Source organism: Pteropus vampyrus, unplaced genomic scaffold (assembly GCF_000151845.1).
Source record: "Pteropus vampyrus isolate Shadow unplaced genomic scaffold, Pvam_2.0 Scaffold319, whole genome shotgun sequence".
NCBI classification, from domain to species: Eukaryota; Metazoa; Chordata; class Mammalia; order Chiroptera; family Pteropodidae; genus Pteropus; species Pteropus vampyrus.
In genome coordinates, this window is record NW_011889100.1 from 82,906 (window position 1) to 95,183 (window position 12,278).

A 12,278-nucleotide genomic window follows, 5' to 3' on the forward strand; every position below is an offset into this window, starting at 1 on the left:
AGATAAAAACTTACGCCCACTCCCATTGGAGAAAGGGGCTGTGCAGAAGGGGACAATCATCTGTCCCATTATTTTTAAGTTCATTTTATCTAAATGTTACTTCAAGATTTTACTGTATATGGAAAACCAAATTAAACGTTCTGCTGCAAGGCAATAAAAATGTATTATATATTCCATTTATAAATACAGAGGGTGGTGGAATAAATAATTGCTTAAGATTCTATGATCTGTATTTAGATTTATTACTAAACAAATCCACCAGTAATATACTTAAAACTTTTCAATGTATAATTCCCAGATTTTGTTAATAAGCATTCTTAATACCTAATTTTATTCTAAAAACCTGGAGTATAATAAGAAAATATGAGAAATAACTAAATAAGCATACAAACAACAGTCTTTTGGGGGAAGAAACAAGTTAAAAGCAAGACGGAACTATCAAGTTTATACCTGAGAATGAGAAACTGAAAGATCTGGACTTTCTTTAGACCTCATAATTTCATCTTCCTCACAAATTAAATTTGGTTCTGTAAAAAAAAAAAAAAGTTAAAATGGTATAAAATAGAGTTGGAAGTGAATTCATCTCCATTTTCATTAACTTCTTACCTCCAAGTTCAGAAGATCCAGGGTTTTTTTTCCGCTCTTCCATTTTAGTTTCAATGTCAAAATCATCCTACATAATTACATGAAGGAAAAAAATGGACACTTTAAAAAAACTAAAACAACTTGGTAGAAGTATTTATGAAAAGATCTGTTTTCACTAAAACTACCTTATGCCTGCTAGAAAGAAAGCGGTCCTATAATTACTATATCAAGGCAACTTATTTATCCAGGCAAAGTATAAAACACTTTATTTTGCAGGGTTGCTTTAAGGACAAATGATAAAAATGTATAGCTTCCTCAAAAAGTGTGATGGTTCTAAGAACACTTAGATCTTACTGTTGTTTGAGGGCACCGAATTAGACATGTTCACACAACAAGCTGCCACTTCTATAGCTCTGGAATTTCCATACACATGTTGGCATACACTCTGATTATTGCCCAACCCTCTTCAAGGAGTTAGTGAAGGATAAGCTCAGTCATGGTACAGCAGAAACAGCAACAAGTTTAATGTATAATTAAATTTCTCCTTGTGACATGTGTCAAAGAGCTTTAAATATTTTAAAGAATGCTACATAAATCACAGACATATTTGTTTATAAAGCAAGACTGGGATTTAGGTTTTAGGAAAAAGATTTCTTCTTTGATTGTATTGGTCGAAAATTGAATTTTCTATTTATGAGGATGTGGCCACAGAGCCCCAATCAGAATCCTCAGTCTCTAGATATAAGTACTGAGGTCATAATTTAGCATAAAATGAGCTGAGAAAACAACGAAGATGAGATTAAAGAACAATCATGTTGATGATAAAAGATTTTCTGGGAATGAGGCAACAACAAAAGCTTTTTTATATTTAAATTCATCCATTCATTCAACCAATACTGAGAATGCACACTTGTGATTCTAAGCGCTAGCAGGAGGGCAATAAGACACTTCCTCTGCCTTCCAGGAACTTCCAGGCTGCTTCAGGACAGTGACTTTCCAGGCCCTGAAGAAATCCAAGCACACCTAGTAGGCGTGTAGTGACAAGGGCTCCAGCATTAGCTGGGGGATCGGAGTAGGTTTTCAAACTATGCTCCAGACCAAGGGGTTTCCTCAGAGTCCACTGTCAGAGCAGGTCGGGTGGTGGGTGGCTGGGCGTCTAGGATCATTCCCTACTTCATTCAGAATAGTTGTTCTTTTAAATCTCTGAAAATAATGTTTGCACCAAGACAGAAAGCTTTTAAACTTTCTCAAGTTTTAAATCAGGTTGGGGCATATTTGGAGTGTATGCTAATGTCTACCTGGAAATCCGAGAGCCACAGAGTGGCAGCTTGTTGTGTGAACATGTCTAATTCGGTGCCCTCAAACGACCATCACACATTTTGAGAAAGCTGTATATTTTTATCATTCGTCTTTTAAAACAAGCCTATACCTCCTTTAAGGTCCCTTTCAACCTTGAATTTATGATACAGTATTTATATAAATGAGTGCTTTAAAGTCCTTAGAATTGAGTCAAACATTTATTATTACTGTACTTTATATTTCTTTAAAAATATTTACACTTATATAATGCTCCTGTTCATCATCTCCATCATCCTTGTCCATGAGAATTTTCTGAAGTGGTGTTTTTAATGCCTTTGGTGATAATATAGCTGAATCAATATTTTCCATCCGTTCTTTTTCAGTGGTCACTTTTACTTTGAAGGTGTGAAAAGGTGTTGGGACTTCTCCCACATTTAAGTACATAGGCTCCCCTTCAAATATCACTCCTTCACAATCACCATCCTTAAAACCAGGAGGCTGGTAATCTGGGGGTGTAACTGCAAAAAAGTAAGTATAAAATTGTGCTGTTCATGAAATTAAAGAAAATATTATTATTATAAAAACATATGCAGATTAAAGAAATTTCAAATAGTACTTCTAGAAGAGCATACAATAAAAAATATTTTTATTGTGCTATCTCCTACCATCTCCAAGTTCTTACTTTATTCCCTAAGGGTAACCTTTTTTTTCCTTCACTTGACTGACTGTGTGACCTCAAGGACATTATTTGTCATCCTTAATTCAGTTTCCTCATCCGTCAAATGGGGAAAATAATAGTACCTCCCTCATAGGAATTAAACCGTGCCAAGTGCTCAGAACACAACTGGCATATAGTAAGTGTTCGATAAATGTTAGTTGTCACATTGTTGCTTTATGTTCTTTTAGAAAATACTGCACATGTAAAACATGTAATTTTCATATATATAATATATACATATCCTTAAAAAACACAAATTAGATCATGCTGTTCTGTACCTAGCTGTTTTTAACATCTTTTTAACCTGTTTTAATATTTTTTTTGATAACTTATCCGCATGTTCTTTTTAGTAGCTTGCACAGTATTCTGTTACATAGATGCACCATAATTTATTTACTCACTCCTCTAATAAGGACACTCAATGTTGTTTCCAGTTTGTTCCCATTTTAACCAGTGCTACAATGAAATCCTTATATACATATAACCTTGCATATTTGTGTAAGTACAGTCCCAAGATATTTTTATAGCTATAGAATTTTTGGATTAAAGAGAATGTGAATTTAACATTTTGATACTGCCAAATTGTCCTCTAAAAATATTGTACCTATAAACATTCTCTCTAGAGTGTACAAAAGTGCCTGCTTCCCCTGACCCCCTTGCCAATAATGAGTTTACAAGTTTTACTGATCTGATTAGTGAAAAATGGTATCTCACTGTTTCATTTCTTTAATTATGAGTGAGACTGTACCTCTCGTGGATATATTCACATCACTGCAGAAGTTTGTATGTATTTTAAAGCCTATTTTTTCAAATCTTTCTTTTTCAAATACTGATATTCTATGTAAATTTTATAATTTCAAAAAATATATAACAATTTATTTAGTTCCTTAAAAATATTTGGGATGGAAACCCACTGTTTCAACAATAATAAAACATACAGGCACCAACTGAAACAGGATGTATTGCAAATAGTACCTTCATCATAGTAAAAAAGTTTCATGGTCAAACAAACATCATTAGGTAAAGGTCCCAGATTCTGCATTAGAACATAAATCTTGCGAATGAGGAGAATACTGGCTTTCTTGGTGTCAGCAGATGACATACTAGATTCACTGCTTTGGTTTTTACTAGAAGAGAATCATACATTAATTTCTTTTATGACACCTATAGCTTCGAAGAACATAACTTTGTATTTTACTATTTGAGATTCTTATTTTGATTATAGCATTAAGTTGAAAGTTACCATGTATTTTAATGTCACTGTTACTAAAAATTTAATATCACTAATATCACGGTTAATATCATTATTATAAACAAATAACAATTTTACATAAGTGAATATGCATTTTATATAAGATGTTTAAAGGAAACAAATGATGCATTTTAATTATATTTACATAATTAAATATAATTATATACGTTTATAATCACTGAAGCATACAATAGCTTTCCTACTCTTTGGCCATGTTTCACAATTAAAATAACATATAATTAGCCACAGAATTCTAGCTTGCAGCTACTCCGAGGCTATTTAATACAGCCACACCTTGATGATTAATTGGGGATGTCCGAGAAGTTTCAGAAGTAATCCTGAAGTCCAGCTATATAGTATTAATATGAATAAATGGTAATATATTAAAAAAAAAAACCTATAGAACAATACCTTATGAAGTCCATGATTGGTCCATTACTGGTGTACTTGAATTTAAATTGGTAACATTCTGAAATTGTCTTAAATAGAAAACATTGCAGTTATGTATCTGATATACTACTTTTGTATGACTCTTAACATTTACTTAACATTTTTTTTCTGCTATGTTAATCCCTACTGGTCCACAGAAACTTTTACGTCCTAAGTCAACTCCCATGGTTTGGGATTTGGGGCTTCGCTCTTGGAGATTTATTCTTCCGCTCATTGCAATGTATGTTACATACACCAGAGAGAAGGAGCTCCTCGGCAGGCAGGTAAGGGAGGCAGCAAACCTCTTTTAGTAGAACGACTAAGCAAAGGGCTTAAATCCTTGCTATACAGTAAACACAAGCAAGTCATTTAAACTTTCTGTCTCAGTTTCCCTAGCTAATAAAAGAGGTTGAAAATAGTACCTATCTTATTAGTGGTTGTGAATATTTATCAAATGGGATAATTTATACAGAGCCCTTAATAAAGTTCCTGGTATACCAAGCATTCAATAAAGGGTTCTCTTGTACAAAAAGAAAAAATGTGCAACTATGAAAGAAATGAACATTTCCCTAACAATCGTTTTCTGAACAATCAACTAATTCATAGTTTTTGCTAATGTGATTTTCTTTGTCACCGTGGACATATATTGAGCATTAATTTCAGGCATGAGTATCAACAAGACACATTCCCAGATCTCTTGAGGCTCTAATACTTTTACTGCTTTCTTTACATTTCAATGCTCACATAGGAATGGAGATCAGCTCTTTCTTTCTTAAAAATCTGCTTCTCCCTGACAGAATGAAACACTGTATTATAACAGCTATACTGTAATAATTAAGCAACCAGATCACAAACTGGCCTTCTTAGGTCTAAATTCTGGTTCTGCCACTGTGCACACAGGCAAGAAAATTTGTATCTAGGTTTCCTTACCTATAAAGTAGGCATGATAATGATAGTTACCTCATGAAGGCTGTGATGAATCATTGAGGTAATGCATAGAAAGCCCCAAAGAACAAAGCCTAACAACAGTAAGTGCTTAACAGATTTTCCCCTTTGTTTTTTCTGGTTTTCCCTTTTATTTCTTGTCATCCTTCCTTTAGTTGTCAGATGAACAGGTAGATGTGACTGGACTGGGATGAACAATCAAAGCTTAAGGATGAGTTTCTAATTTTTCTCAAACTCAACTCCTTTCATAATTCTATAAAAAGAATATTGTAAAGAACCAGAAATCAGGAGAGTTAGGTTATTTCTAATGGTCTGTGGCTTTGTGGTCTAGGATCAGTCACATAATCTCTTTTACAGGAAGTGTACTAATCTGTTTAAAGATAATAAGACAAGCTCTGTCTTACCTCAAAAAAGTCTTTATGACGTTCGAATGTGAAAATATATTATGAGAAAGTACATTAAAGCTCAATTAAAAGCATAAGATGTTATAATTTAAGTTATTTTTAGATATTAGAGGCATTATGTTTCTTTACTAACTTAAGCACACTTACCTGAGGGTCTTCTGGGTTGGTGTATACCTATTTAAAAATAATTTACAACTGAGTTATACAAGGCTAAATATTCAAGAAGAACTAAATTAGATGTTTAGACTCAACTATTAAATGAACTCAGCAAAATAAAATACAAAATGACCCCCAAACTACTAATCTGTTACTTTTTTCCATTCAATAGATCAGTTGTTTGAATAAAGCAACATAATTAATTCATGGTTGTAGCATATTTAATTAAACAAGGCAGAATTTGACAGTCTTTAAAAAAAGAACATACAATTTAAAAATACTTACAGCTAGAACAACCATCCTTAGCTGAAATACAACAAAGAACAAAAATCTTACTTTTATTGTATAAAATATTTTTTCATGATGGATCATAAATATTCTTTGTCCTATTTCAACATTTATTCCTAATAAGAAATAATCTTACTTCATATGATGCATATAAAGCAACATATACCTCATGTATCCTTCTCTATTCTCCAAAGCATGTATTTCTAGTTGACTTACTAAAGGTTGAAATTCACGTCATTTACTTAAGCAAACAGGGAAATTACTGCCAGTTACAAGGAAAATATATATATTGTGAAAGAACACATTAAACCTTATAAATACGAGAATAAATTTTGAAAGGAGAAAAAGTAGAGTTCAGGGCCTGGCTCATATAGTAAAGGGAAGAGGCTTTGGAGCCCACAGGAACAGAGAATCACAGGAATTCACTCAAGTAACGTGCCAAAATCTAAGTCATCCTTGATTTGGATCTTTTGCTTATACTCCACGACTGATCCATTGACAAGTCCAATCAGACCTACTGCCAAATATAGCCTAAATCTTTTCTCTTTTCTCCTCCTCTGCCATCCTGATCTAAGCCACCCCCAGACCCCCTTTTTCTGACCGGTACTGCAGTAATAGGTTAAGTGTTATTCTCCTTAATTCCCACCTTGTTCTTCCACAGTATATTCTCTAAATAGCAGCCAGAGTGATTTTTCTTTTAATTTAACATGTAAATCAAATGATGTTATATTTTCACTCAAAACCTTCAAATGACTTTTATTTGCACCTAAAATAAAATCCAATCTCCTTACCTCCACAATCCCGGATGCTCTGGCCCTGCCTATCTCCCCAGGCTGCTCTCACGCCACTCTCCCTCACTGCTCACTGCACTCCAGTCTGCTGGCTTTCTTTCTGGTCCCTGAACTCTCCAAACTTCCCTCCAGCTCTATGCATTTGCTGCTCCCCTCGGAATACTCTCTCCCCAAAATTAATGCCGGGGTGGTTTCTTCTCATTCAAGTCTCAGCTTACATGTCACCTCCTCACAGTTGGTCCTCTGACCACCCTACCAAAAGATACCCCACTTTTCCCTTTGCCACACACTTTTTCTAAAAATTTTAATGGCATTTTAACACTATTGGAAATTATGACTTCCTTGTTGTATTGACTCTCTTTCCCCTATAGAAGGGACCCTCTTTGTCTTGTTCACTACTATTAAGCTTACCCAGCTCTTACCTAGAATACATACCTAGCACTCGATATTTAATAAATATTAAATGTTTAATGCCTTAATGAGGGAGGTTACTGACCATAGATAAAATCCTATCTTTTTCACAAATTTGTTTAACTTCTTTATATATGTTGACATAAACATATAATAAGTATACAAAAAGACTTACGACCTATAGTAAAACCTTATTAATTGAAATTTCACTAATTCAGAATTTGTGACAGTTTAACCGAGACTACATGGAAATTTATTTTTGAATGCTCACGAAAAAATAATCTATTAAATTATTAATATAAATAAGTTTACAGATGCATGTAAAACTAATGACTAAAGTGTTTTAAGACTTTTTAATTCATTAAGTTTTTGTAAGTTAATATGTGTTATTAATAAAGATAAATTAAAAATTAACCAAAACTATCTTGGCAAAATTCATTAAGTATTAATTCTATTAGCTTTAAATGAGTTGAATATTAGTCTTTAAAATACTCAAATATCCAGACTTTCAGAAACTTGGATTGACCTATGCCCAAGTTAGTTTAAATTAATGTTTTACTACATGGTAAGTGATGTTACATTTGTAGAATATAAACTGGAAAAAAAAGATGAAGAGATACTGACTTACATATTTTTTCTGTAAAGCATCATAGCATCCTAGCATCCTAAAAAGTAATCCAGGATTCATTTTTAGATTGAATGTATTTCATTTCCAGAAAATAGTTCTTTTAATAAGTCTCATATTATTTCATTACTAAATAATATAAAATTTTCTTATTAAAGTTCTCTTGTTATTAACTAGATTAAAATAATAAAACAAACAATGAGGCAGAAATATAAAATGGTGATAGTGATAGAAGGGGGGATAGAAAATATCTGACAGCTAGTAATTATGGGGGACAATAACAGGAAAAGAAAACCTGCTCACATGGAGCATAAAAGGAAATTTTAATGCAAAAATCCAGAGACCTGCAAAAAATGGTATCCAGTGTTAAAGGGGGAATCATTAAAACTGTGTTAAACACTGAAATATATACAATGAACAAAAAAATGTGCCTTAAGAAAAAAATAATATTATATTGTTATGTATTCTTTTACTTACCACTTCACTAATTGTGTGGATCCTGGACAATTTTTATCTTCTCTCAGAATCTTGACACAAAGATCTAAACACAAAAATGGTGATATAAATATAGAGCTACTTAAGATTAGAAAACAACTAGAAATTTAAAGTGAAGATTACTTTCTTTAGCTGTGTATTATTGATATATTATTAATGGCAATGAATTTCCAGATGATTAGGATTAATATAATTAAAAGAAGAAAGGTTTTATGGAAGCAACTAACCTTTTTATCCTTATTATAAAATGACATCATAATGAATAGGATGCATGTTGATGGATAGAAAATTTTTAGTTTTAAAAGCTACAGAATACTTGAAGTTAGATATAATGTTTTTATGCCATTATTGTCCAAGAGTCTCAGAATATTTGCTATGCACCAGTAAAATACTTGTAAAAAGCCAAGTTAACTGGATAGAGCCCTGCAGAGAAGGAACATGTAATACAGTAGAAAGGACTGAGAAGATCTCTCAGTCTCGGGTCCCTTATCTGAAAAACAGGGATACTATCTAACTCACAGGCCTGTAATGTGAATTAGAAGATATCATTCACAATATAGCACTTTACATATCACCCAGCACATAGTTGGCATACAATATTATGCATGATATTATGTCCATTAATATGTACTGGGCAACAAATTACTGTAGTATAAACTATTTTTACATAAGAATATATAATACCACTGTAAAAAAGCTATAAATAATAATATTTTTATCTATTTACTTCATCATTGTAAGAGTAACGTCAGATGAAATTATGCTTGAGAAAATGAGGAAAAATTTTATGATTAAGTGCTTTCAAATGTATTGAATATACTTTTAAAAACCACTTAGATGTCCACGCAAAAACCTGTACACGAATATGGCATTATTTACAACAGCCAAAAAGTAGAAACAACCCAAATGTTCATCAACTGATGAATGGATAAACGGTAGTATATCCATGTGGAATATTATTCATTAATAAAAAAGGATAAAATACTAATCCATGCTACAATACTGTTGAACCTTAAAAACATTATGCTAAGTGAAAGAAGCCAGTCACAAAGGGCCAAATATTGTATGATTCCATTCATATGAAATGTCCAAAATAGAAAAATCCATCGAAACAGAAAGCAGATTGGTGGTTGCTTAGGACTGGGGAGGTTAAGGGAAGTCAGAGTGACTTAATGGGTATGGAGTTTCCTTTTGGAGTGATGAAAATGTTCTAAAATTGACAGCAGTGATGTTTGCACACCTCTCTGAATATACTAAAAATCACTGTATTGTGCACTTTAAATGACTGAATTGTTGGGTGTGTGAATTATATCACAATAAAGCTGTTACTAATAAAAAAATCTCTAAGTCAAAAATTATAGTTTTAGAGCAAGCCAAAGTAAAGGTAACTGTTTAAAGAAAGTTTAAAAATAAACATTATATTACCATCTAGATATCTTGTTCCATAAGCACATTCTGGAAATATTCCTCTCAAATACGTGATGCAGGATACTGAAACTGCTAGGAGCCTCTTCACTAATACCAAAGACTGCTGCTCAGTTGATATCTTATTGGGGAACACCAATGCACTCTAAATTCAAGGGAAATTAAAATATTTTACTTAGATTTATTAAAAATTAAGTCTTCCTGAACTTCCTGATCTAATTTTGTAAAACCATGGTACTCTCCCCCCAAAATTCATAAACATAGTGGTTAGTAATTCCCAGAAGGTCAGTGTGGCTTCTAAGAGGTTAATATTTTATTCCAAATGTGTTTCCAGGGTAGCAGCCTAAAGATAACATGCAAAGAGTGCTTAAGAATCCTTTTTAAAATCCTCTCGCAGGTTAATTGTCTGTAAATGCATAATACATGGATAGGTAACACTTTGTAATGCAGGATCTATGCAAAAATGACAATTTTATCTGTCTGAGGGGCACAGACATTCATTTTCTAGGAATGGACGGCTATGAATAATAATTTCATCAAAGCAACAGAACAACATTCATTGACATCTAACGTAAACTGAACCCGAACCGGCAATTTAATGCAACGCATCAAACATCCAATAGACTTCTCCATTCGTTCAAAATCGTTTAGCAGAAAGCGTCATTTCTTAAAACAGAGTTTCCTGATGTCATTAAACCCTCCAACAGTTGACTCTAACTCACAGATATAAAAACAGTTGAGAATTCATAAACCAATACAATTAGTTAAATTAAAATGCACTCGAACACGAGAAATCCTACCATGGAAGTTCTCTGCAATTGTGCAGTGGCCATCTTCGGGTAAAGTATTTTCTGTAATTCCACCTTGACACAAACACAAGCGTTAACTTCAGATGTTATTTTTATCCGTAATATTCTATTTTACAACGTGTAGAGTCAAAAGGAACTTTGTGACCGAATGAGAGGACTCCTTCACTTAAAACGGAATCTTCAAAAACATACTCATTTTGCTGTACGACTCCTTTGAGTAAGGTCCTAATTTGAAGCCATTTGACTGGCAAGCTTCACATAAGTAGGTTATTAAGAAAGCTCTTAGAAAAAAAAAAAAAGCTCTTTAAAAGATATTTTTAAAAAAAGTATAATCTCCTATTTTCCTTCATGGTATTCAATCATTAACAACATTGCACATTTAAGTATTAGGTAATGAAAACCTGCCCCTGCCAAACCCTTTAAAATAATCTTTTAATTGTTTTAAAGCTGTAGTTTCAAAACAACCGAATCCGATCACTTTTCTTTACTGAACTTGAGCGTGACTCTGGGTATATCATATTGTCCGACTCCGAAAAACAACCATAAAAGGACTACAGAAAATATTCATTTTTCTTTTTTTTTGGACTGATTCTGATGTCTCAATTATAGCGTTGATATTTTGATAGGTTTCCACATTTTTGGGTCCCAATTTCAATTTTCTCCATCAGACACTTCAGCTAGAAGAGTTCACGGAAGAGTCTAATTTACTCGTAAACGTTTAAATTTATCCTGACGCAGCCCGGACTAGACGCCAGAGTTAACCTACTCTCAAGAACCTGTTCTGAAAAAATAACTCGGTTCACACTCCCCACCCCGCTCCCAATGTTTCGCCATTAAGTCCTTTAAAAAACTTAAAAGTAGCAGGTGACAGAAAAAGAGATTTAAAAGCAAAAAAATAATAATAACAATAAAGTTAAGAAAGGAAAAAAGAAGGAAACACATATATTACGTAACGTCTGAGGGACGGGCGCCGGCGACGAGGAGAGCAGCACGACGCAGCACGCGCTCTGCCCGATGCGCATGCGCCTTCCGTCAACGGTTGCCCGGGGAGGCGCGACAGGAGCCTTTTGACCCCGGTCGAGGTCACCTTTCCCGCCAAGAGCAGCGCAAGGCACGCCGGGAACCCCAAGAGCCTGGCCGCCATGTCTCCACTGGAAAAGCCCGATGCCTACGAGGAAAAGGTAAGTAATTACAGGCGCAAAGCCTTCCCGATATACATGGATTTCCTACATGACCAAAGTATCCTCAATCGCCAAATAATTAACCGCATTAATTTGTGATCGTTTTTAACTTTAATTTTGTTTTTGGATCTATCATAGAGGGCATTCCCTCCCGACAGTCTCATGTCTTCAGAAACGAGTTGCTCTGGCAGCATTCAACTTAGGTACTTCTACTGGGCTATATCTGCAGGGTCAGCGGACAGCTTTCAATTAATTAATGTCTCGTTTAGAAACAAAATAATTAAATCATAGCTAGTAGGTAGTTGGAGACTCTAACAATCATAGTTTACAGATTGTTACATACTCAAATGAACATCATCATTATTCATAAACATTGATACTGTCTGCATTACCAGTTAGAAAACAGCCACTCAGATATGAAAAGATTTGCCCAGAGTCGATTAGAAGAGGAGAAAAGACGAGAAC

General features: G+C 33.7%; 1 protein-coding gene across 1 annotated transcript in view; it reads right to left on the bottom strand.

The window, feature by feature from the left end:
• The window catches only part of HORMAD1 (HORMA domain containing 1), a 15,206-nt gene extending 4,509 nt beyond the window's left edge, over nucleotides 1-10,697 (bottom strand). The window contains exons 1-11 of the mRNA XM_023521838.1: nucleotides 10,624-10,697; nucleotides 9,824-9,968; nucleotides 8,381-8,444; nucleotides 7,907-7,943; nucleotides 6,074-6,094; nucleotides 5,780-5,806; nucleotides 4,266-4,333; nucleotides 3,578-3,729; nucleotides 2,143-2,402; nucleotides 607-673; nucleotides 451-527 (exon numbers count right to left, since the gene is read on the bottom strand). Coding sequence (XP_023377606.1) covers nucleotides 451-527; nucleotides 607-673; nucleotides 2,143-2,402; nucleotides 3,578-3,729; nucleotides 4,266-4,333; nucleotides 5,780-5,806; nucleotides 6,074-6,094; nucleotides 7,907-7,943; nucleotides 8,381-8,444; nucleotides 9,824-9,968; nucleotides 10,624-10,656 — 951 coding nt within the window. The 5' untranslated portion in view covers nucleotides 10,657-10,697. The remainder of the gene's footprint in view (nucleotides 1-450; nucleotides 528-606; nucleotides 674-2,142; nucleotides 2,403-3,577; nucleotides 3,730-4,265; nucleotides 4,334-5,779; nucleotides 5,807-6,073; nucleotides 6,095-7,906; nucleotides 7,944-8,380; nucleotides 8,445-9,823; nucleotides 9,969-10,623) is intronic.
• Between the last annotated feature and the right edge of the window lie 1,581 nt (nucleotides 10,698-12,278).